At 38.5% G+C, this 26742-nt stretch overlaps 1 protein-coding gene and 2 long non-coding RNA genes across 11 annotated transcripts in view; 2 read left to right on the top strand and 1 right to left on the bottom strand.

Annotated features, from left to right (window-relative positions):
- The first annotated feature begins 2451 nt into the window (after positions 1–2451).
- LOC116617284 lies at positions 2452–6158 on the top strand. 3 transcript variants are annotated; one of them, XR_007312161.1, is made up of 3 exons: positions 2452–2739; positions 2876–4643; positions 5355–6158. It is a non-coding gene; the product is annotated as an uncharacterized LOC116617284 (long non-coding RNA). The 3 variants fall into 3 exon arrangements; XR_007312162.1 differs by having other exon boundaries at positions 2464–2739; positions 4526–4643; XR_004295705.2 differs by lacking the exon at positions 2452–2739 and having other exon boundaries at positions 2751–4643.
- A 3478-nt stretch (positions 6159–9636) lies between these two features.
- The window catches only part of LOC5510725 (thyroid adenoma-associated protein homolog), a 64785-nt gene continuing 47679 nt past the window's right edge, over positions 9637–26742 (top strand). For 3 of the 7 annotated variants that reach the window (XR_007312160.1, XM_048729859.1, XM_048729855.1), the window contains exons 1-17: positions 9637–9807; positions 9928–10040; positions 13137–13264; positions 13381–13480; positions 14854–14929; positions 15056–15088; positions 17815–17863; positions 17957–18153; positions 18248–18336; positions 19293–19466; positions 20285–20358; positions 20457–20522; positions 20985–21093; positions 24770–24839; positions 25220–25410; positions 26161–26244; positions 26344–26409. Coding sequence is in view for 6 of the 7 variants with exons in the window: in XM_048729859.1 (XP_048585816.1) it covers positions 9738–9807; positions 9928–10040; positions 13137–13264; positions 13381–13480; positions 14854–14929; positions 15056–15088; positions 17815–17863; positions 17957–18153; positions 18248–18336; positions 19293–19466; positions 20285–20358; positions 20457–20522; positions 20985–21093; positions 24770–24839; positions 25220–25410; positions 26161–26244; positions 26344–26409 (1689 nt within the window). In the remaining variant the exon portion in view is untranslated. Of the gene's footprint in view, positions 9808–9927; positions 10041–13136; positions 13265–13380; positions 13481–14853; positions 14930–15055; positions 15089–17814; positions 17864–17956; positions 18154–18247; positions 18408–18498; positions 18763–18846; positions 19118–19292; positions 19467–20284; positions 20359–20456; positions 20523–20984; positions 21094–24769; positions 24840–25219; positions 25411–26160; positions 26245–26343; positions 26410–26742 lie in introns of those variants that run through there. The other 4 variants (XM_048729854.1, XM_048729856.1, XM_048729857.1 and 1 more) reach the window with 4 other exon arrangements.
- On the bottom strand, positions 20654–24230 carry LOC125568232. Its single transcript, XR_007312163.1, has 2 exons — positions 23748–24230; positions 20654–21854 (listed from the first exon to the last, which is right to left on the bottom strand). It is a non-coding gene; the product is annotated as an uncharacterized LOC125568232 (long non-coding RNA).

The raw sequence follows: 26742 nt of genomic DNA, 5'->3' as shown, positions 1-26742 counted from the left end.
AAAAGTCGAAAAGATAAAAACGCATTCTGCTGAAATTTTAGAGAATAAAAGTACAGAAATGGACGTTGTTAAACCGAGTAATAAAATTGTCCAGGAACATATTTGGGAGGAATTTACAGTTTTTAGGTTATAATCCCAAAAGTTGAAGAAGTTTCGTATTTTAAAGAGGGAGTCAAAAAGAATATTTTGAGTTCAAGTGCTACTTTTAAGAAATTTGCGCAGTTAGGGATCAGTGATCCAGAGAAAGGACACATTAGTACAAGTGAGAGGAGATCGGGGAGAGCCAGAAGACACAACTCAGAACACATTTGCGGAGAAAAAATGCGAAGATTTTACCGGATTTTTACCGATATTTTTTATCGTATTAAAGGGAATACCATAATTGAAAACACACTCACTACACGGAAACACACATGTTTCGAAGCATCATGATGACATTAATAGGGCATTTTTTCTAGAATGCACACTGTTGTTGAATACCTTTCAGAACGTCGCGTAATGGTTGCATCAGTTTTTGTTGCTTAAATCCAGCTGGGGCATGTCTGACGATTTCTAGTGACAAGGCATTTGATCAGTTGCTGCGCGCATTAGTTGCTAATTTGTTTATATGAATTACAATAAGAAAAAAAACACATCTGGAGAAACATTTAGCTACAAAAGATAAGCCAGCCTTATGAACAGTACAACGGAAAAAAAATAACGAAGATATGTGCACGTACAAAAAACGTATATTTAGTTGGTTGTTCATCAGCGTTTAGCAAGAAATCGTTTTCTTAGAAAAACCTTGCGTAAGATACGTTCTGTGCAAATCCATTTGATAGAAAAAAAAAACATTTTCTAATCCTTTAACAGTGAAACATCTCCTTAGAAATTCACGTCGCTATGGAGACAAATTTTACTTTCACCTATGGGTCAGCAGCATAACGAGTCATTAATGCCAATTACCCAATGAAAAAAAAAACATTTGTAATACACGACAACCTGATGTTTATATAACCTTTTTGTACACGCGCGTTGATAATTGTTATCAATACCTAGTGGAAAATAATAGAAGAGTCAAATCTCTTGTCAAGAATATTCTACACTTTACGTCTCTAACAATGAAAAAAAATACATAAACTAGTTGTGCCCAAATATTTTTTGGGCACAAACAGGAAGGAAGCTAGTTTTAAAAACGGCTTGTGTTACACCACATCACTTACACGAAACAGATCAGGCTATTTTTAGACGCACGGATTAGCCAATCAGATGACAGGCGGGAAAAATTTGACTTTGTCTCAAGGAATCCAAAATGGCGGTAGAGAAGGGGGGAAACGACGCTTGCTTTTCAAAGTCTTCCTACATCGTCATATATATCTTTAAACTAGGAAACCTAGGAGTTTAAAGGATATGTTGGTGCACTCCTCTCTTAAAGAGGATAGTACTCAGGTTAGAGGTTGTGGTAAGTGTGGCGGTAAAAGGTGTAGGGTGTGTAACTTAAGACAGGGCGGGAGTTTCGCAGTACAGTTACTAATAAGAAATATGTCATTAATTTTGACTTGGAGGGTAACTCAGATTACTCTTTCCTTCAAGTTCGTTGTGCGAGTCTGTGTTATTTTTTTTACGCCAGTTATATATTACAGTTAACGACAACAACTCAACTCAACCGAACGAACTCTTGTGAGATGATAAAACTTGGAAATCTGACCAGTAAAACTTGGTGCTGCATCTAAAGAAGGAGATGGAGTGATAGATGATGTTCTTCCGAAAACCACTGCTTAGTTAGCTTGCTTTCTCGATCGAGATCTTGAAACATGTTTTGTATAGCAAATAAATTCAACCTCAAAACCATGCCAGCAATTAAAATATTATTAGCGGAGCCAGCGCGACCGCAGGCCGCGCGCGGAGCTCCATAGGTATAGAAATATGGTATAGCTATGAGACTTGGTTTTGGTGGTCGTCGCGCGGGTACCCTGTGTGTCACAATCCATCCAGTCAATAAACTCCCAAGCCCCACTCGATCTTACGCTTCCTCGTTTTGTGCTGCAAAGTTCGTATGTTCACAGAAGAAAGGCAGCTCGAAAAAAATTTAAATGAGAAAACAAGCGGATTCAAATGGGCTGAAGTTTTTGAGGAAACATTTGTCTGAAGTACGAGCCGATGGAAATTCCCGCACGTAGCAGCAGCAGCAGCAGCTAAAAAGAAGACTAAGAGGAGAGGCTCTACACTACCATTCTATATTCATTCACGTCTATATCTATGTAAGGAGATCCTGAGATTGGCCTTGGATTGATGTCTGTTTTCAGCTATAAAAATCATTCACTTGTGTTGACGAGTTCCTTGCTAGCAGAAAGATCACGGTTTACAACAAAAAGCGAACACAACCACTAGGCGACAAACATAAAGCGACAAAAAAAAAACACTGCCAAAGGTGAGTTTTAGACGATGATTTGCATTTTGAATATGACATTTTTTTTTCATTTATTGTTGTGCTTTTATAATGCTCGTTTGTTCGTTTTTTTTTCCTAAAACCAATCGCTCAGACTAAAACACCGTACCAGCTTTAGTATGACGTCAAGATGACATATCAATGTCATCTATCCTTGTTTTGATTGGCTAAAATACCATCTACTTGAATTCCGATTGGTTTATAATTTTGGCACTTGAATGGCTTTTATTCAACTGACAATCGCCATGAAGATGTTAAATTCGTAAATACTTACTTTCAAGTTCTATAAATTCAGGCGTATATTCCTCACGGTAAGTAAGAATTTAACGACAGAAATACGTAGTAGTCTCGCTACTGTATCAATGACACTTAGCTTGTTTGATTTATACATATATTTTTAGAGTACAGATGTTTACAAGTTTTTATTTTTCCCCAACACTATTCCAGATTGGAACAGCCTTCCGGCACACACCGCTAGTGCCAGTTCATTACTTTTAAGACCTTAGTTTCGAAATAGAGCTGTATAGATTATTATAATGTAATGTTTTAGTCTTATTTATTTATGTATATTAATTTATCTTGGTATAATGCAACTCAGCTTACAGTAACCGAGCATTAAAACTGAGAATTCGTGGTCTAACAAGCAATTTGAGCATAACAACATCCTTTGATATTCTTCGTTCTCTCTTTACTTTATTGACAGCGTTGAGATATTTAATCAAGGCTGACAATCAATCAATCAATCAATGATTTATTTTTGCACTATTTGAAGTTGAGTTAATGCTTTACAAAGTGGACTTGGCAGATTAGAAAATATTAGTTAAATGAAATTTTGTAATGAGATTAGTGTGCGTAGTGACGAAAGGAGCGAAAAGCTTTCGAGTTGGTCACTATCACAGTTATTCGTACCATGAGAATTCGGGAAAGTTCATTTTACAGTATTTTTATAATTATCTGTTTTTGTATATTTTTCTATACATGTGTCGCTACACTAAGAAATAACTAGCTAACCTGGACTGGACAAAAAAAAGATATATAATAATAATAGGAATGAAAATTAAATAAATAAATAAATGCGAGTACTATGATCGGGTCAACTCATCACAAGCTACCCCTGGCTGCCAAGGTAAAAGTGCTTTATTTGTCTAAGGAAGGACCTATAGGGAAGTTTTTTTTATAGGCAATGGTATTTCTGTCCCATATTTTTGAAGATATGGCAGAAAATCTCGACAGCCCAACATTAGTTCTAGAAGCTGGTCTGCATAAGTTGCCCTCGGATGCAAATCTTGTGTTATGACCATGTATTTCCGATGAAGGTAAAACTAAATTTGATAGGGCTTGTGGGGTATTGTTCATTGGGTCTTTTAATTTATGCACCAGAGAGGAAACTTTGATTTTGAGTATATTATCCACATTGTGAATGTCTAGTAGTTTGTAAAGTTGAGAGACACTCTCATCTCTTGTGGCAAATAACATTGTTTTTATGCATTTATTTTGTTTTCTTTTGATGGTCGAGAGACGAGTTTGGCATGCGGTTCCCCAGCTCATGATTCCATATGAAATGTAGGGATAGATTAGGTTGTAGTAAAGCCGCTTTAGAAGACTTATGGAAATAAGATGTCGCAATTTGTAAATGATGCCCAGATTTTTTGGTATTTTGCTGTTTATATGCAGGATTTGGGGTTCCCATTTAAGGTGATTGTCAATAAACATGCCAAGATATTTAATAGTACTTTTGTGCTCGATATCACAGGCTGTGACGGTGATACTAACTTTCTTCCTAGGTGATTTAATAATCATGTAGTTAGTTTTCTAAAAGTTAATGGATAATTTATTTGCATTGCAATATTTGATTACATTTAATAGTTCAGTGTTAATGGTTATCTCAAAATCTTTAAGATCTTTAGATGAATAGAAAATGTTTGTATCGTCTGCAAATATCCTGAATTACAGTTTTTTTGAGGAGTGTGGGAGGTCATTGATGTATAGAAGAAAAAGCAAAGGTCCAAGTGTTGACCCGTGTGGGACTCCGCAGGTATTTTGTTGAAGGTCCGATTCAGTGTTTCCTAATTTGACAAACTGTTTTCTTTCATTTAGGTAGCTTGAAAACCATTTTTGTGGGGTACCCCTAATTCCATATTTGTACATTTTATCAAGTAAAATGTTATGGTTTAGGGTATCAAATGCCTTCGAGAAATCAAGGAAAATACCACAGGTTAGCATGTTTTGATCTAGTGCTGTTTTAAGGTTTTCGATAGTTTCTAAGATTGCATGCTCTGTAGAATGGCCTTTTCTGAATCCAAACTGATATTGAAAGAAGATATTATGTTTTTCAAGATAGAAGATTAATTGATTTTACTGAAGGAAGAAAGAATAGCTATTGGCCTGTAGTTTCCTGGTTCACAGGGGTCACCACTTTTAAACATTGGGGTTACTCGTGAGATTTTGAAGATATCTGGGACTGTTCCAGTCATTATGGATTCATTGTTAATTCAGTGAAGGGCCTTGAGAGAGGAGATGCAACAAGTTTTATAAACTTATTTGGTATATTGATGTATGATTTGTTTTCATTTAGGCTGCTAAAAAGATGCAGCCTAATATCCTGTCACATATTGCTAAAGAATACCTTTCTTGTATTTATATCCTGTGTATTTAGTCTTTTTGAAGATACAGCAACTTTTTCAACATTATCATAAATACTTTACAGTAACAAGATAATTTTTTCATCGAAAATAAAAACCAAAAATGCAACCTATATTTTTTTTGCTCAAGCTTATATTGTCTGCATCTTGCATACTATATAATGTGTTTATTTATTTTTATTCAAATAGTTATGGAAAATTAGTAAGGTTATAAATGGGATGATAAAAATATTAATTTGAAAGAAAAACATACACCCAAGTTAATTGTTTTCACTTTTATTTAGGTTAAACCAACCAAGGACTACCTGAGGGTCATGCTTGATGCTAAAGGCTGGAAGACATAAGAATAGGCAAATGTAGCCGGGCTTTCTTACTTTGATACAGCAGTATAGGTGTAATAGGGTTTTTAGAGAAAGATGCTTTGTGTCAATGATACTGTAAATCTGTAACACATTTTTTATCAACCTGAAGATAACGAGGAAAGGGGGAATGATAGGAGAGTGCTCAATCAAGTTGTTGCAATACTGTTAAAGTTTTTATCAAAAATATAGTCCCAGTTTCTTTTTTCTCTCTCTATTGACTATTTTTATATGCAATTGACAATTATTTGCAGTTACCCCTCTGCACCCTGGTTTGAAATTAGACATTTTCATTTAGCACTAATCAGTAATATCAAGTTTGCTTTTAATTTGCTTCCCAAGTCTATTTGTTCTCCTCCATTTGATTGCATTTAATTTTGCAGTAGCATTAGCATGTGTGGATCCAGCTGCAGGGTTTCTATAAAATAAAATAGACAGCAGGCCACCATGCTAAAGGGTGGGTTCACCAATATGTAATGCATGACTGAGGTATATTTGTGGATTTTAATTTCCTTGGTGATGGAGTATCACTAGTAAATGGCAAATGAAGTGTATCTAACTATATCATTCTATATTTGGAATGCTGTTTCATCCATTATTTGTTTCTTTGCAAGGGCAAAGCCGGTCAGAATGCACCTAGTGCTACTGTAGTAGTGTATATGAATGGAACTTCTATAAAAGGGTTTTTATTAGGGCAAGGTACTTACTTAATAAATTATATAAAGATAATAACAAACTTGTGCTTTTTCAAAACAGTTTCATATCAAACCTAAAGGTAATAGGGAAAGGGGAAAATGTTAGGAAAGTGCTCAGTCAAGCTATTATTATTTATATATTTATATATTTTTATTTATATATTTATATATTATAACATTGTTTGTTAACGGGTCTATTATCTGCTAATTCATTCCCCATTGAAAGATCGTACAATAGTGCTCATATGTAGGGTATTTTGTCTTAATGGGCTTGCTTATCGCATGAATGAATTTCTATTCACACCAAAGAAAAAGTCGTAGCCCGATAATAAGTGCACTTAACAAGAACTTCCTGCTTAACAATTTTTTAATATTACTGCATGGCTTAGAGTTACGTCTGCGTGATTTTCTATTTTAGCTTAATTTATCATAATTTATTGCCATTAAACTCACCCTAGGCCCGATCTAGGATTGAAGGGTTGATACGTTTATTTTTTTTGTTAGTTTGCCTCTATCCCTGGCAACCAAAAGCTCTCTACTCGCTTTATACTTTCTAAATTTCTAATTTATTTATAAGACCGAAACAAGACAATTGACCTCTGAACAATAGTGTACATTTATAATAAAGGTACTCTATACTCCTACTACTATTAAGGTATTTATCTGACTTCCACCCGTTAGTTCACCACCTTTCTTGGTTAGGCTATTAAATGGAAATGTTTAGAATCTAGAAACCGTAACCCTTACCCCCAACAATGCATCATGGGTAGGGTGAGCTTACCCCATAAAAACTACAAAGCAGTGATTTGTATCTGCACAGTGAGTTTTTCCACACCCAATGTGCTATACCCTACCCTAGCCAATGTGCTATATGTACCCTATGTACATTGATTTTGCCGATGATCACCCTCGTCTGTTTTATTGGAGTGTCTTGCATTTAGGATGGAGACAGGAAAAGGTACCAGGGTTGCTTAAGGGTGAGCTTGCACCAGGCTATCCTTGATGTTTGTATCCAGCCCCAGGTTACCACCATACTCTTTATGAATGAACACGAAACACAGCTATCAAAACACAATAACACAACTCAAAAAGAGATGTCTTTTTGTAGATGAAAGAAATCGGACACAGAACCCAGTTGTGAGTCATAGGCATACAAAGAGCAGTACTCAGAGTGAGACCAAGCTGATACAGTAGCATTGGTACCCAGTGTTTTGAGGTTTGGCAAAGGGCAAGCAACACATCCTTCTGTTTAAAACAGCAACATGTACCCACATGCTTAGATGGGCCATTCAGAGGTTGAGAAGGCCCTATTTGTTCCAAATGGAATGGAAAAGAGGAATTTTAATGACAACAAAAACCTAATAAGGTTAGAATACTGTATAGCCTTTTGGCTACTGTAGCTGTCTAGTGTGTTATTCTGGATTATCATTATTACTGTTGCCAGGATTCCAGGTTCTTGTTTCTCCTGTGTTTCCAGTCTTTTGGATGAGACACAAAACTGAGGTCCCGTCTCCTAAATGCTTCACTCACAATGTAAAGGGGACACTAAAGAGCCTATGTGTTTTTTCGTAAGAGTAGAGAATTGCTCCCAGTTTCCAGCCTTTTTTGAGTCTGGAGCTTCGTTTTCTTACTATGCGCCCTTTACTGACAATGAGGCAGCCTAGCTATCTCTCTCTGGACCCAGATGACGAAGAACCACCACATGGATGTGCCTCAACTATATTGTTTTTGTTATTATATTATTATTATTATCTCCTTCTCTCACTTTTATTGTGAACCAAATCCCCAAACCCCAGAAATATAGTTCAGTACACTGTACTAGTAGGAAGCCAGATATCAGTAAAAAAAAAATGTTTTATATCATTGTTTCAAAAGCCCTTTGCAAAACAAAACACTGTAAATATTTGAATGGCCAGACCAGGATAAAATATTGCTACAATATAGTTTTTCAATATACTGTAGATCTTATAATTCACACATGACACATTTTTTATAAGAATATCAACAAATTTCCAATTTAAAAATGCTGTAAATTTGGATTGACTTGGAATTCATTATAAATGGCTTCTTACTTTTCTTAAAAATATATTTTTACTGTGGGATTGACAAAAAAAACAGGTTCCAAATCCCATACTTAAAATATAAATACATGAACAATGAAATGAACTGACAAAAATTGGAGAAAAAAGTAGTTTTTCATTGTCATTTAAATCTAGACCTACTTTCAATGATTTTCTTTTGATGTATCCATTATCATAAAAGTAAATTTATTATTAAATTTTGAATTATCTTTTTACTGTGGGATTGACAAAAAAACAGGTTCCAAATCCCATACTTAAAATATAAATACATGAACAATGAAATGAACTGACAAAAATTGGAGAAAAAAGTAGTTTTTCATTGTCATTTAAATCTAGACCTACTTTCATTGATTTTCTTTTGATGTATCCATTATCATAAAAGTAAATTTATTATTAAATTTTGAATTTAGCCCGTTAAGTTATGAATTTCTTGCTTTGCTGCGTTAGTTTGGGGGAAAAGTCTCGGAGAAAAGTCTCTAATCTATTTTTCTGTGCTGGAATGTCTTGTACTGAAGCTGCAAAGCACTTTGAATCACGACAATTTCTAGTAACAACGACCCGAAATACCACAATGGCGCATAGTCAAATGTGATGAGTCCCATGATGTTCCAATATGTGTAATCACTGTAGTCCCATGGGCAGGCATTGAACTGACGAAGAATCCAGCCTGTGGAGAATTCCCATAGATAAGTCCACACAAGGTAAATAAACCCACGAATAAATATGTGCACTTTGCCATCCAAGCACAAGAACATCTTTTCCACGACATACGAAGACAAAGAGTAGATCGGAAATGACCAAACGGAAGTGCAACCATGTAGCTTCCATCCGTGCCTGTATTTGGCAGAATCCACAAAATACCACGTTGCGGTAAACATCACTTCAGCGAAAAACCCGCACAAGCCGTACAGGATAAGTCTAGAAGCGACAGGAAGACAAGAGGAGCTTGGATGAATCTTTGTTGTCGCACCTGACGATGGACTCTTACAAGAATCGCATATCTTCCCTTGCCCAACGGTCATAATTCCTATTCTTGAAAATATCAATTCCAAGCGCTGTTTTGTACGAAATGTTTAGAGATCAGGTACTTATAACCGTATTTCAAATATCGCCGTGGCCTTTTTGTAGAGATGTTGACCTTTTTATGATTTTTGGATTGGTTTCTTATTGCTCCTCTCAAAAAGATTTCAAGCGACTTCAAGCCGACCGGTATCAACAAATCCCATAATGCACCCTCGAGACAAATCGATAACTACTCGGACAAATAAAAAATTTTGAAAACAACTTTTTTAAGGATGTAAGCTCATTTTTAATAGTAGTTTATTGTATACGATACAATACTAGTTATTTCAATGGAGCACCCGTAAATGGCATATATTTATACCGTTAATTAAGCTTAAAATTATGATTTCTCCCCCAAAAAAAACATACCGCTGACCGGAAAACGCTTGCACGTGTATCAAACTAAAATGGCGGACGAAGTGTGGTGTTATGTTTTTCTAATATTTTGTTATGGTTGATCTGGTTTTAAGATGAAGAAGCCAAAGAAAATATATCGTCAAAAGCTTCAGGTTGAAGAGTCTCTTGTCAATAAATTAGAAGGTATAGAGTACAGATTTGACTAAGATTTGGTCGAGAGTTTGAACCCCCCGGGGTTTAAACTAAAATCACAAGTTAATATAAGTAAGTATACTTAATACTTAAAATTGTTTCTTTTTCAAGCACTCATAGCCATTGAGTCAAGAAAGGATGGTGAAAATCACCCCTTACTGAAGCTGATTCTAGATTGTATGCACGAGGAGTCGAGTTTACAGCAAACTGCTTTGATAAAAGAGGTGATATAGAGGTTTCTGTCTTTCTTGCAAACGAATAGTTATTTTGGGTGGTATACTTATGGGTTGGGTAATGGGTGGTATATTTACTAGGGTTGGTTGATGGGTGCTATACTTACTAGGGTTGGGTGATGGGTGGTATACTTACTAGGGTTGGGTGGCGGGTGGTATACTTACTAGGGTTGGGTGGCGGGTGGTATACTCACTAGGGTTGGGTGATGGGTGCTATACTTACTAGGGTTGGGTGATGGGTGCTATACTTACTAGGGTTGGGTGATGGGTGGTATACTTACTAGGGTTGGGTGATGGGTGGTATACTTACTAGGGTTGGGTGATGGGTGGTATACTTACTAGGGTTGGGTGGCGGGTGGTATACTTACTAGGGTTGGGTGATGGGTGGTATACTTACTAGGGTTTGGTGATGGGTGGTATACTTACTAGGGTTGGGTGATGGGTGCTATACTTACTAGGGTTGGGAAATGGGTGCTATACTTACTAGGGTTGGGTGATGGGTGCTATACTTACTAGGGTTGGGTGATGGGTGGTATACTTACTAGGGTTGGGTGGCGGGTGGTATACTTACTAGGGTTGGGTGGCGGGTGGTATACTTACTAGGGTTGGGTGATGGGTGGTATACTCACTAGGGTTGGGTGATGGGTGGTATACTTACTAGGGTTGGGTGGTGGGTGGTATACTTACTAGGGTTGGGTGGTGGATGCTATACTTACTAGGGTTGGGTGATGGGTGGTATACTTACTAGGGTTGGGTGATGGGTGGTATACTTACTACGGTTGGGTGGTGGATGCTATACTTACTAGGGTTGGGTGATGGGTGGTATACTTACTAGGGTTGGGTGATGGGTGGTATACTTACTAGGGTTGGGTAATGGGTGCTATACTTACTAGGGTTGGGTGATGGGTGGTATACTTACTAGGGTTGGGTGATGGGTGGTATACTTACTAGGGTTGGGTGATTGGTGGTATACTTACTAGGGTTGGGTGATGGGTGGTATACTTACTAGGGTTGTGTGATGGGTGCTATACTTACTAGGGTTGGGTGATGGGTGGTATACTTACTAGGGTTGGGTGATTGGTGGTATACTTACTAGGGTTGGGTGATGGGTGGTATACTTACTAGGGTTGGGTGGTGGATGCTATACTTACTAGGGTTGGGTGATGGGTGGTATACTTACTAGGGTTGGGTGATGGGTGGTATACTTACTAGGGTTGGGTAATGGGTGCTATACTTACTAGGGTTGGGTGATGGGTGGTATACTTACTAGGGTTGGGTGATGGGTGGTATACTTACTAGGGTTGGGTGATTGGTGGTATACTTACTAGGGTTGGGTGATGGGTGGTATACTTACTAGGGTTGTGTGATGGGTGCTATACTTACTAGGGTTGGGTGATGGGTGGTATACTCACTAGGGTTGGGTGATTGGTGCTATACTTACTAGGGTCGGGTGATGGGTGCTATACTTACTAGGGTTGGGTGGTGGATGGTATACTTACTAGGGTTGGGTAATGGGTGGTATACTCACTAGGGTTGGGTGATGGGTGCTATACTTACTAGGGTTGGGTGATGGGTGCTATACTTACTAAGGTTGGCTGGCGGATGGTATACTTACTAGGGTTGGGTGATGGGTGCTATACTTACTAGGGTTGGGTGATGGGTGCTATACTTACTAGGGTGGGTGATGGGTGGTATACTTACTAGGGTTTGGTGATGGGTGGTATACTTACTAGGGTTGGGTGATGGGTGGTATACTTACTAGGGTGGGTGATGGGTGGTATACTTACTAAGGTTGGGTGATGGGTGGTATACTTACTAGTGTTGGGTGATGGGTGGTATACTTACTAGGGTTGGGTGATTGGTGGTATACTTACTAGGGTTGGGTGATGGGTGGTATACTTACTAGGGTTGTGTGATGGGTGCTATACTTACTACGGTTGGGTGATTGGTGCTATACTTACTAGGGTTGGGTGATGGGTGGTATACTAACTAGGGTTGGGTGATGGGTGGTATACTTACTAGGGTTGGGTGATAGGTGGTATACTTACTAGGGTTGGATGATGGGTGGTATACTTGTTAGGGTTAGATGATGGGTATCGTACTTTCTAGGGTCTGGTAATTTTATTTTTTATGTGATCTTTTATTCTACTTCAAATATACATGGTATAAAGTAAATGAGATAGTACAGATACTCTGAATGTGCTGTGCTACACATCGCATATGTGTAGCACAGCGAGATATGGCAAGTTGAGCACAAGTTCCACAAGAAATTGATAGAAAGTAAAGCTATTGGAAAATTAGCAGTAATAAAATCACCAACTTGGCAATTATTCTGCACAAATAAATAAATTTTAGATGTGAAAATGTAAATTCCAAGATGGCAACTACCACAGCTTGCCCTCTTAGTGAATTGCAATGATGTTATTGGCATGGAGATCAGGTAGATACTTTGTGTAGGAAAAGGCCCCAGTAAGATCACTATGGTTTTCCACAAAATCACTCGGCTACCACAGGTACCCAGTAAAAATATCTTTTTTTTTTTTGGGGGGGGGAGGGGGAATGCTCCAGTAAAAAAAAAAAACTATACAGCACAAATAGAAGAAACAACAAATAATGAAGTATATATGCTGTTTAGAATTTGAAGCCAAAGCATCTTGTGCTCAGTCTCCTCCTCCACTGATCTGTTGTTGAATTCTCCCAAACAAACACCTTGGTTTTCAAGATGCTATGAAAGTCACTCAAGGAATATTGTATTTCTTAGTATGAAATCTGCAATCATTACACCCAAGATACTGTATCCCCTGGGGCACTACTTAAGATTTAAAAGGGTAGGAGTGACTGTAAGAAAGCGAAAAAAAAGGAGCATATAATAACTAATCTGGTACAATTTTAACAACCCAATATCTATAGATGTACGGTAGGCATTCTCTTGGGTACAGTACTCAGACCGCAAGTTTCAGCATGACAGTCATTGTCACCTTTTGGATATGGTTGTACCCCTCCCCCCTATGAAAATGCCCTGGCACATTAGGGTAGTAGATATGCCCTGGCTTTGTTTTTCAACTTATTATATGCTTGTTTGGAAAGGTTGGCAAAGCCTTACAGTCCAAGGAATACTGTGAATGTGATCCTGCTGTCTCAGTGTGTCTTCAAATTTTAAGTGAAATATTTACTCAGTGTGATGCCAAGAACCCAGCAAGGCATGCTCTTGCAAGGTAAGAAAATGCAGCAAATGTTGCAGTTTGCCATGTTTTTCTATTTCCCAATAACTTTTATAACAATTATTATGGATTGTTGTTTTTTTTTTGTCTGATATAATTACTTTTTTTAGTACATTGGATGGTTTATCAGATTCCTTAAGGAAGTTGGCTTGTGAGAAGCTTGGCCAATCAGTTATACATAAAGCAGGAAACATTGAACAAATGAATACTGTGAGTACAGGGGAAAGCGGGGTTGTGGGAGTGTACCTCAAGGCAGAATGTGTGTATAGAGGGGTGTGTGGCTCAAGGCAAAATGTGTGTATAGAGGGGTGTGTGACTCAAGGCAAAATGTGTGTATAGAGGGGTGTGTGACTCAAGGCAAAATGTGTGTATAGAGGGGTGTGTGGCTCAAGGCAAAATGTGTGTATAGAGGGGTGTGTGGCTCAAGGCAAAATGTGTGTATGGAGGGGGGTGTGGCTTACGGCAGAATGTGTGTATAGAAAGGGGGGGGGTGTGTGGCTCAAGGCAAAATGTGTGTATGGAGGGGTGTGTGACTCAAGGCAAAATTTGTGTATAGAGGGGTGTGTGGCTCAAGGCAAAATGTGTGTATGGAGGGGGGTGTGGCTTACGGCAGAATGTGTGTATAGAGGGGGGGGGGAGTGTGGCTCAAGGCAGAATGTGTGTATAGAGGGGTATGGAGGGGGGATGTGGCTCTTGACATAATGTGTGTATGGAGGGGGGTGTGTGGTTCAAGGCAGAATGTGTGTATGGATGGGGGGTGTGGCTCAATGCAGAATGTGTGTATGGAGGGGGGTGTGGCTCAAGGCAGAATGTGTGTATGGAGGGGGGTGTGGCGCAAGGCAGAATGTGTGTATGGTGGGGGATAGTGTGGCTCAAGGCAGAATGTGTGTATGGAGGGGGGGTGAGTGTGGCTCAATGCAGAATGTGTGTATGGAGGGGGGTGAGTGTGGCTCAAGGCAGAATGTGTGTATGGAGGGGGGGTGAGTGTGGCTCAAGGCAGAATGTGTGTATGGAGGGGGGGTGAGTGTGGCTCAAGGCAGAATGTGTGTATGGAGGGGGGGTGAGTGTGGCTCAATGCAGAATGTGTGTATGGAGGGGGGTGAGTGTGGCTCAAGGCAGAATGTGTGTATGGAGGGGGGGTGAGTGTGGCTCAAGGCAGAATGTGTGTATGGAGGGGGGGTGAGTGTGGCTCAAGGCAGAATGTGTGTATGGAGGGGGGGTGAGTGTGGCTCAAGGCAGATTAATGTATGGAGGGGGTGTGGCTCAAGGCAGAATGTGTGTATGGAGGGGGGGGTGTGGCTCAAGGCAGAATGTGTGTATGGAGGGGGGTTGAGTGTGGCTCAAGGCAGAATGTGTTACGGGGGATAGAGATGTATCACTTGTAAGGGACCCCATGGGGGATGATTAATTAGGTTTTTAAATAAAAATTTTCACTAATTATTTTGTCTTTATCACATCTTATTATATGAAAAGCTTCTGACTTGTACAATAGGGAACATAGAGGTTTAGAGGTTATCAAGAGAAGAGGATTCCCAATTTAGTACGATTGGCACACATTGACTCGTGCGCACATTTATTTTTAGGGTTATTGTGTAACACCAGTGGTTATGAGAGGAATGGTCGACACTATTTCATCACTGATGGAGAACTTCAAACTGGGTATGTTACCTACCTTATACCTTACTAGTAATCAACTTATAGTGCCTTAATATTCTTAATTTACGCACATACCATCTATAACTTTTATCTATTTGAAAGATACAGAACAGTCTTGTTAATCCACAGGCGAGGAGGTTATTAAAAATAATGGAAGAAAAGGTATGTATAACTATGTTAATACTTGATCATTTCCTGCAATTCTCTTTTATAAGGGGGGGGGGGCATTTAGGGGCCTGGAATCTACAAAACTCAAACTTTTGAGAGAGGAAAAAGGTAAGTCATAGGAACATATATATGTATATATATCAACCGTTACAATACACGAATATATACAAAAACTGTTGACTCGCACAAGCAAAGAATCAAATTGCACGCACTCTACAAGATATATAAATAATAATAAGAAGAATTAAGAAGTTCAAAGTAGGTAGCACACACTATTCTAAGGCACGCGCTCATCAATATAAAAAATACAAAATCCTAAACTAGTGCCGGACACATGCTCCCCGATTCTGTGAATAGAAAAAAATCATTAAGATTAAGTCTCTTGGAGCCAATGTCTGTACCTTATAGGCCCATTGGCCCTCCTTAGCCCTGAGGCTTCGCTCATCTAAACACTTATCTATTAGAATAACCTCTAGGTCTTCTACTCCATTATGGTCTTCCTGGCAAAATGTTTGTAGATAAGGTCATCCGTATCTTTATACTTATCAGAGCCTTTCTTGTGTGTTGTTATTCTACTTTTGTGGTTAATCAAGGTATCAATACCTGTCAAATCAACTAGCAGAGCACGGGCGAATCGACAGGAAGTGGGTTAACTCCACAAAAGCGCTCCTCAGGTTCCAGATCCTCCACGATACATTGTGCTTCCCTCCGTCGAATTTCCGTAACCCTTCCACGCATCTCAGCAACAAAATTATTAATCTGCGCATCCGAAGGTGTTCCATATCAAATAACCTGGTGCTGAACTGGATCTATGTGACCAACTACGTCTAATTTACGGCACAGACTAGTCAACTTAAGCCCAGAATAAACTCTCTCGCCGATTTCATTGACTTTTAAAGCATATCCAATGTATCTTGCCCCGATGATTCCAAAATAAGATTTTCTAAGGTTCGTATCTGTCCTTTGAAAATTTCTGTATTCTTCTCCATTTCTATGATGAGTATCTCTCTCATTTCTCTTGATGCATTTAACAATATCTCATCCCATTGATCCTCGAAATCTTGTGTAACAGCGACGATATTTGCTTTCTTTTTAAGCTGCAATCCTTTAGGAACCACATCTTTATCCCGACATGAGAGTGGGAACTCATGATGACGTTCGTAGCGTAGTCTTTTCTTGTGTAGATTCAACAGTTTGAAGAAATACCGTTCTTGTGGTTGATCCATAATTAAATTTATACAGCAATTATATACAACTATCCCAAGTATCTCCTAGTCTAAAAAAATTATTCAGTAAAAAAAAATACATATAAACTCAATGAAGAGGCAACCAGGTTATATTAGCACCTATATTTTAATTTCATTCAGAAGTCTTCATCAGGGCGGATGAAGATCAACCGTTACAATACACGAATATATACAAAAAGCTGTTGACGCGCACAAGCAAAGAATCAATAGAATATATATATATATATATGCACTTTGTATTGCTTCTACAGGGTGTCTCAAAAGTTCGTGCCCCTTTTTCAAGAGCTCATAAAAAGGATTTTGAGTAACTATGACCAAAGCAAATTAACTCAAATTATAGATTTATTAGTCAAGATTTACATATCCAAATATCACTATCCAGAGTGTCCGCCTTTGCATTTTATGACGTTTCTTATGCGCTTGGGTATAGAGTGAGACAAGGGAATTTGGTGGCCAGCCTTTTTTTATGAATCCCGGCAAGTTTTTGCTGCACCAGTCTTGGGTCTTGCTGTATGCGCTGGAGCGCCATCTTGTACGAAGATCATATTTTTCATTTCTAACAAAAAGCTTCCTTTTTGAAGGTTTTCCTGTTGTTGATCGTCTCGATAACAAAGGCTTTACTTCCTTCTCCAATATCATAGTACTTTGAAGTCAACGTTTGGTTTTGTGGAACGAAGTGAAGATTTGTTAACCCCCGACTAGTCACTCCGCCCCATATCATCCACCTCGAGCTCTTTTACACCTGGTACGCAGGAGGAACTTGGCTTTCCTGGCTTCCCCATACTACATCATTCTTCGGATTTGGAAGGTTAAATAGATACTTGGGACATTCGTCAGAGAAGAGAACGTTATCCCAGTCTTCATTTTTTTACGTTTGAAATCTTTGGAAATTTTTCTCAATGAGTTACCTCTTTTGTATTTGGCATTTTCGATCATTTTCTTTGCGGAATCAGATAAAATAGATGGCCTTCCCGTTCGTCTTTTGTCATTGAAGTCAGTTTCCCGGGACCATTTCTTTACCCATCTTTCCGACTTTTCAAGAATTTTCGCAATTTCTTTTACCGAAAACCTAATTGATCTTAGAATAGCTGATTGACCTCTTATATTAGAGCTTTTTTTAAGCTTGTAGAGGATTCATTTCTATTTCTAAGTAGTTTTCGTTGAGAAAAAAGCATTAAAATGGAGGAGGATATTTGATATCTTCGTGCTAAAAAAATGGCGCAACATTTTGGTGGGAAAAGGAAAACTTTTCATATCCCCCTATTTATTGCTACCAATTATGGTAGAAAATAAGTACCGCTGGAGATTTATTTGGTTTTCCAGCTTGAGTACACGTGCAGGCTGGAAATAATGATATTTTCAAAAGGGGCACGAACTTTTGCGACATCCTGTAGTTTTGAGTACAGGATTTAATGCTGTTTTTTGTTTGTTTAATATGATACCAAAATGGACTCTTTCTCTGATATACATCAGTTTTGCAGTTTCTTTCCTGCTGTCTTCAATGTTTTGTGGCAAAATCAAGGTAAGATACTGTAATTTACATTTCCAACCCTCATGAAAAATAATTTTTTAATCACTTTTTATCCATTTATTAAGTGCTCTCATTATTATGTAGCTTTACCGATGTACCGACAGAGCAGACAACCAGGATGATGGACTGTCTTGTGACAACGAAAACTATCATTGCAGTCATACAGAACTGCAAGGCAGAAGCTGGCCAAACAGAGGCAGCAACCAGTCCACGGATAGATGAAGAGTGTATAGGAGATCTCAAGTGTATTCTAACAGAACTTATCTGCATTCTTAATAATGGTAAGACTTATAGCAGGGGCATATCAAGGTTTTTTTAAAAGGAGAAAAGAAAACAACTAGTTTTTCTATTTTTATTTTTTTTGTTTCTTTGCAGACTTTATACCAGACTGTCAGACCGCAAGCGGGATGGCCATCTGCCTGGTTCTCAGTGTCATCTTAGGGTCTGACAAGCTTGTGTTGTCTGTAAGTATGCTGTTATGGTCATCTGCCTGGTTCTCAGTGTCATCTTAGGGTCTGACAAACTTGTGTTGTCTGTAAGTATACTGTTATGGCCATCTGCCTGGTTCTCAGTGTCATCTTAGGGTCTGACAAGCTTGTGTTGTCTGTAAGTATGCTGTTATGGCCATCTGCCTGGTTCTCAGTGTCATCTTAGGGTCTGACAAACTTGTGTTGTCTGTAAGTATACTGTTATGGCCATCTGCCTGGTTCTCAGTGTCATCTTAGGGTCTGACAAACTTGTGTTGTCTGTAAGTATACTGTTATGGCCATCTGCCTGGTTCTCAGTCTCATTTTAGGGTCTGACAAACTTGTGTTGTCTGTAAGTATACTGTTATGGCCATCTGCCTGGTCCTCAGTGTCATCTTAGGGTCTGACAAGCTTGTGTTGTCTGTAAGTATACTGTTATGGCCATCTGCCTGGTCCTCAGTGTCATCTTAGGGTTTGACAAACTTGTGTTGTCTGTAAGTATACTGTAATGGCCATCTGCCTGATCCTCAGTGTCATCTTAGGGTCTAAAAAACTTGTGTTGTCTGTAAGTATACTGTTATGGCCATCTGCCTGGTCCTCAGTGTCATCTTAGGGTCTAACAAACTTGTGTTGTCTGTAAGTATACTGTTATGGCCATCTGCCTGGTTCTCAGTCTCATTTTAGGGTCTGACAAACTTGTGTTGTCTGTAAGTATACTGTTATGGCCATCTGCCTGGTTCTCAGTGTCATCTTAGGGTCTGACAAACTTGTGTTGTCTGTAAGTATACTGTTATGGCCATCTGCCTGGTTCTCGGTGTCATCTTAGGGTCTGACAAACTTGTGTTGTCTGTAAGTATACTGATATGAGTACTGACTTCGTGTAGCACATTGTACATAAAGCCAAACTGAAGGCACAGGCCATTCTATTCTGTTTCTTTAATCATTTTCGATAGATAATCCAGCTGTTTTTCCTTGATCATTGCCATGGAAACAAGTGCAATGGAAACAGTTCGGATGGCACTGCAGACTTTCTGTCAGGTCTAGTGAGAAGACCTGATGGCTTTTCACATCTGTGTCTATGTCATGGCCTTCTGACTATGCTACCTGTGAACAATTTAATAGAGAAGGTATGAATACATCAATAATACGATAAATGATCAATACAAAACATGATTTGTGAATCTCGGATCGCTTTGCTTTGTGGCTGGGTTCCCCATTTGTTTTGGGGAAAATATACTCTTTTCATGCTTAGCATATTATTCAAAACTGACAAATTATCAGAAAAAATCGCATTTCAACAAACTAAAAATGAAATCTTATGTAGCAAAGTGTCACAGAAAAGTTGCGGTAAAAGCTGTTCTGTCGGACGTAGCGCTCGGCCAGAAATTGGGAGATTGTGGCAAATAGAGAAAAGGAGAGCCTGCAATGATCTTTGTACTGTTTGAGTATTCACGTTCAGATATGAACGTAAAATTCTGATTGGTCAGTAATAGCACGGGTGGAAGCACGTGGAAGCACTCACCGCTGTGGCCCAGGTTCGAATCCTGGCTGAAACTGGGCATTTTTCCGGGGTCCTGCCTTGATTCGAATTTGTGTCACAAGTGAGTTGAAGTTATTCTCCCGTGTTTTCAGTCTTCTCGGGTAAGGACACTAAACCGGAGGTCCCTTCTCTTTAAGCTGCACTACACTAACCAGAACCGGGACGTTGGGACGCAATAAACCCTTTGGCAGTGACCACCCCCAGTGACAGTGCTAACATTGATTACCTACCCCATTTTTCAATGGGGTGCTTGATTTGGAGCCTAGATCTGTTGTATCTTCCGCTACAGTATAACTGGTGAAAATTGAATAAATAAATAGCACGTGATGACTGAGCGCTCTGCCTTAATAACATTCTTTTAGATTTATACGCTGTTGCTAATAGATAATGCCCATTAATCTTCAGGTGATGGTGGATGAACAACCAATAACCTTGTTGTTTGATGTGCTATTCCAGGATTTGTACCACTTATGTAAGAGGTATGACATGGTTTGTTGCCACAATTGTCATGTCTGGAAGTTACCGACACTATTTACATGTAAGTTATGGTGATCACTCTTTCGCTATTTGTTCACAGTGTCAAAGATCCAACATTTTGTCTTCAATCATTTCGAGTACTGGCTTTGTGGACTGAGCAAGCTAGGTAGGATATGTTGTGGCTTATAGACCTTATGCTTATAGACCTAGGTAGACTCACAGAGATGGGTTAGGTGAGCTTGTGGACTGTTAATACATAGACACAAGAGCCGACCCCAAAAACCAGTAGAACTTAAATATGATGATTATGCTACCTAAGAGCCCAAGCTTTTATTTGGCTATACAATAGTTCTTATTGCCTTGGTTTAATTTCATGCATATCAAGACTATTGATATTTCATGCATATCAAGACTATTTATCCATAAATCTACTGCCTATATACCTTGGTCTTGCTGTGTTAATGAGCGTTTTTGCTTGTGGGTACTTCTCACGGTCGATACAGGACAGTCAAAGGGCTAATGGGTCTAATGACTACCAAATTTCCAATAATGTTTATTTGTATCAGAATGGAAGCACATCGGACACCTGTGATTAATATTTAGATGGCTGTATGATTTCACACTCTAGGAATGTAGCATCCAGTACTGGTAAAACCTATACTCAGTTGTTAGGTTTGTCGCCCATACCGCAAAAGCTTTTGTCACTTGTGTGGAGCAACTGGGACCACCCAACAGAGGTATTGTTATATTAGATGAAACTCCCCTATTAACTGCACTGTTGCTATGTACGGAACTATACTCATTTAGTATAAAACCACTCACATACTATCACGAATCTCGCAATTTGATTGACTCCCGTACTCACTATCTATTGAGTCATAGATAGCGAGTAGCAAAATAGCCCGCGAAAAAGACACTTGAGGCGAAAGAGACGAAAAGCCTTGATTCAAATTCGAGAAATTTGGTTCACAATCTTACCTAGTAAATGTGTTTTCCATCCTTACAAACGACACTAAAAGTAAAGTAACTGCAGGGTTTTGAAGCTAAAGTTTTCAATTTTCGTTTATCTGCGCAAGCTGCAAACACTGGTTGCATGCGCTCACGCACGCACTAGAAAACGCCATTTCAAACGAGCGCGCGCTGTTTTGATTTTGTAAAATACTGTTGTTTGTGTTATTTATTACTGATAGTTATTTTTAAAATCGTCATTTATTTGAAGGTAGTATGTGAGTGGATTTATACTAAAACAATTAGTCTATTCGTTCTCGCTACGCGCCTCGTGACAATCTATTGACTCATAGAAAACTCGAACTTGTAGTCTAATTGTTAAAAAGTGTACCTTGTTTAAGGACACTGCTTGATCCTGCAAAACAATCCAGAACCCCATTAATAAGGACACTGCTTGATCCTGCAAAACAATCCAGAACCCCATCAATAAGGACAGTACTTGATCTTGCAAAACAATCCAGAACCCCATTAATAAGGACACTGCTTGATCCTGCAAAACAAACCAGAACTCCACTAATAAGGACACTGCTTGGTCCTGCAAAAAAATTCAGAACCCCATTAATAAGGGCACTGCTTTATCCTGCAAAACAATCCAGAACCCCATTAATAAGGACACTGTTGAATCCTGCAGCACTCTGTCATAACCCGCTAACCCTGTTGAGCACATATCCCCAAATTCTACCATGCGCTGGGGGGTCCTGTTGTGAGTGAGGGGTTTTGGCAGGGTTTTTTACAACCTGTCTTGTCGTGCCTATTTTTTTACAGCCGAAGTTAACCATTTGGTTAGAGTATCAAACCAAGAAAAAATAGGACCGATGTAAGGCTATTTAAAGAAAGGCTGAACTGTAGAATACATTGTTTTTTCCCACTTATTTATGCTTTAAGGTAGACAGTTACCTAAAAAAAAAACATCCAAGGTTTTTCATTTTTTACAAAACACGCGCGAAGTTGTTTTTTTGCCATTGAAAACTGTCTCGCGTTTTGCTCGGTCATAGCCGGGCTTATGACGTCACAACCTTGGTACAGTTTCTCAAAATTGTTTTAAAACGATAGCAACTTCGTTTTAAAATGCAGCCATGGGCTGCTCCAACAACAACTATACAACACATGTGTCAATACATGCATCTCCAAAAGACCCGTAAATTAGGAAAAAATGGGCCCGATTCGTCGGGACTAAGCGAAAGGAGTTTTCCATCGGAAGCGCCACCGCTCTTTGTTCGAGCCATTTCTCCGATGAATGATTCAAGCGATCAAACCTGAATCTCCCTGATGCTAAGGCCCCGAAATTCAAAAGGAGTTTAAAAAGGGGACCTCTTCTTAACAGCATCGGGAAAGGAAAGAGAACATAACGGAAAAAGCTCTCAAGGGATCGCATGTACTAAGTATACAATGCATATTTACGACAATTACGCTGTGACAGACTGTGCGAGTCACAGCAACTTTTGAGGTTGAGTTGTTTTTGTTACTATAACTTAGATGTTATTTAAATATAAGTTAAAGAATGTAATAAAACAGAATCAGCCTGGCTTTAGTGGTCATTTCTTTTTTATTGATACATTTCTTTTGTTTAAAAATACAAAACGCAAAAATGAATAAGCAAGTATTTCACACTACGGCAACGCATTTGGCCTCAAAAGATCTACGCGGTCAGATTTACCAAACAAATTCTTCACGGCATGGTAATAAAGCACAATCTTTTAAAACAGTTTTATCGAAAATGCAATACACATGACAACATTGTATTTGTCCAGAGCAATCACACCGATAGTTATTATTACGCCACCTCGGATTTCTATCTGTTAGGATTTCAATGATAGTTTATTTTCCTCTGACTTCGATTTTCTCCGATCGAGGCAATGAATAGTTCAACAACAAAATCCGATGAGATCAACAAGAAGGGATCAAATATCCAATGGCTGGAACAGGAATCTAAAGAGTTGTACAAATCATTTTAATACTTTTATAATAATATCGAGAACATGACAAAAATTGAAGAATGAAATTTGAGAAGATTTCAAGCGGGAAAAGTCAATAACAATGGCAATTGAGCGCGTTGGTTGAATGAAAGTTCGCCGTAAAATCGATCATAAATAATTTAATGTGTCATTAATCTATTAATACTCACCCGAAACAGGATTTGTCTATTTTATTTAGTATGCCAAGCTTTAATCTGATTTGATTCGAAATAAAATAGGAAATGCAGGGAACAGAACAGGCAAATTCGAATGTACGATATGTTTTGACAATCTCTACGGCGAACAAAACGAACGAAAGCTATCTACCGATAAATAAAAAACATTTTTATTTACCTCAATCCCACTTCTCCATGCTAGATCCATGCGAGTCCATATTTATCAACCTATTCTACTTTATCGACAAGTACCTCTATAGTTGAGTCATCGTCTTTCAGTTTCCCATTCAGCGTTAAAAAACAACACTTCCAATTCCATTCTTAAATCGTAGTTCTGTAATGTCAAGGTTTTTTTTAATGCTTTCGCCATTTACAAGTTCAGAATCAACTTCCTTACGGCTGGAGTTCACCATAGAAGACTGAGCTCACATTTGTGTATTTTCACAGTGTTTTATAGTATTATAAAAAGCTTTGGCTGTGTCTCCTTTTCACCAGATTAGCCTTCAACCATCGGTTCGCCATGCGCTCTGATAGTGATATGACGGAAACTCGCATCCGCCTTCCTCAAAAACCATCTCAAACTCCTTGTTGTCTTCTTCTGTTGAACTCTTGTCACTGGGGTCTGTGAGCTCTAAGACTTTTGGCCTGGTACTTTCGATCGACGACCCCATTATTCGACTGAGTTCTCGGGCTTTGATTTCGGATCTCCTACATCATTTAACACTAAAATTTAGCGCCGTACCATGGTTGTGAAGTCACCACAGGCCTCCCAACGGTCCAAATTCGGTCCCAGTCTTCGAGACATTTTATTTCGACGGAAATTGAAAAAAAAAATCAAAAAAAGAACAAAAATGAAGCGCCTTTTTTATTCAGGCTTGCTACTTAACCTCTAGACTTATGTTTTAGCAAAATAAAGTTTTCGTTTCGGACCAAGTTTAAGGGACCTGCCAAAGCTTCACTTTCGCTCTTATACCTGCCAAGCTTCTAAAAAGTGCCCTGCCTCCAATGTGAGCCCTCTTGACTTTCCGACTACAAGACCATTTTAAAGCTTTCTTTTTATGCTGACTTAATTTGAATATATACTGAAAAAAGAAGATGTCAGTTAATCCTACAGAGCTAAGAAAGGGATTCTGAAATACGTATAAGGCTGTCCCTCGCTACTCTATCAATTAACGGAGCTCCTATTGCTGCTACAGTGAGAGTTTACGATATTCCACAAAGTCCTTATTATTTGAAATCGTTTCAATATTTGTTCTTTTGTCCCCTTTTAACAGGGGGTGCGGCACGTGACCAAAGCAATATTTGAAAATGTTGTTGCCGTTCACGTCTCTGTCTCAACATATGGTAAGTTGTGCAAGATACAACTACATCTCTTATATATTAATATATTTCGCATATTTAGAACATGGTGAAAATATAAAATAGCAACTAATTTTAGTATCTAAAAATGTCATTTCTACTAAATGCTGAAAATATAAAATACATACTGCAAAACAATCAAGGGATAGCTCAGTCATGTCCTTGCTAAAAAGATATGGGAGCCATGCTGACTTTCACAACAGATAGGGATACTGGTATTCGACTAGAGCACCTGAGTAACTTGCTACACTCTTTCATTTCTGATTGGCTATGTGGATTTATTTCAAAAAGCCATTTTATTTTGACTGCAAGGTCTTACATTATCAGTGTGTGTTAAGAAGGCGTATTCCCCTTCTTTGTTTCAGTTCCAACTGAGGATCGATTCTTGGAATGCCTTGCAGAGTTACTGATTGATCAGGACTGGCATGTCAGAGGGAAATATGGCCCATTGTGTTGCATTGCTTCTGTTTTAGGAGCTAAGTGCATCCTAGGAAGGCATCCAGGTTTGCCTTCTAAAGTTCTTGCCGCGATGAACGATAAAAACATTGCCCCACATGTATGTCTGAATGATTTTAGTTCCACTTTATTATATTTATCAATATTTACTAACTATTTATAACTATTTTATAACTATTTACTCAACAATGTGCATGCAACTGAACTTTTTCTACAGACATCTAGAAATTCTAAGGATTTTAGGTTCATTGACCGCTGTTCCCTAAAGTTACCTGGTTTCCTATACAATAACTGTATTTCAGCAAATGTCTGGGGTAAAAATGGCTCTGATGGACATTTCCCTTTAACATTATTGGAGTTTTTTTAAGTTTCTGCAATTCGTATTATGGTTGTTGGTGTCTGATATATTGATTCAGGCACTGCCTAAAAGCTGAGCTGTTTTCTGAATGGGTGGATACAGGAAAATGTATTGATAATATTATTAGTATATATTAATAGTAATGATACATACCCCAGGCCTTATTGGAAATAGTTTACATTTGAATCTGATGGCATTCTGCATTTCTTCTGAAATTCTATTTTACTCTCATCATTGACATCATCTACAATCATCCATTGTCATTGTCTTCCCTGTCTGCTATCATCATTGTCATCATGTACTGTCATCATTGTCATTATTATATACTATCATCAGTGTAATTATCATGTAGGGATCATCTACTTCCTCGGTGTCATCATCTACTATAATTATTGTCATCATCATCCACTATCATTATTGACATTATTATCTACTATGGTCATCTACTCTTATAATTGATATAGGAATTCACGGGTATGACATTCTTTTAAGGCCATGGACTTCATTGAAAAGATGAGTTTCATCCACAAAGAGGAACTAATCTCTTCCGAGAAGAGTCTTAATGATTGGTTTGAGGTATGGTACATTAGAAGAACGAAATGGCAAAAGTCGGCATTTATTCATCGCAAATTAAAAAATGTGGATACAGGATGTGACGGATGCTTGTTTTTGTAGGCATGGGTGGGCCCAGTGCTTGTTCATCTGTGTGGTGACTATAACAGGAGAGTCATCCTTACTCAGGTACGTGCAGGACTTCTCTGTTACAAAAGTTCTGTCAACAGTGTTTGCTGTTACTTTCTATATATTTACTGCGATTTTCAATATTTTGCGAACTCTCGTTTCCAACCGAAAAACCGCTATCAAGCGACAAACGGAATAACGATTGTCATTGGTCACCGGCTTATTGCTTACAGCCATTGCTGGCTTCAAAGATTTTAAAAAATGACGGAAGACAGAAGGCGATTTATGTGTCATGGTCATCAGAATGTCGAAAAACTGCAGTAACCTAACCAACTGCGTACAGTAAGCAGTTATCCGTTAATCAAACCTTACATTGTATCAAATACACGGTAC

This window comes from Nematostella vectensis, chromosome 7 (assembly GCF_932526225.1).
Source record: "Nematostella vectensis chromosome 7, jaNemVect1.1, whole genome shotgun sequence".
Classification (NCBI taxonomy): domain Eukaryota; kingdom Metazoa; phylum Cnidaria; class Anthozoa; order Actiniaria; family Edwardsiidae; genus Nematostella; species Nematostella vectensis.
Note: the sequence above shows the minus strand (reverse complement) of the source record. Positions and strands in the feature narration are given on the sequence as shown.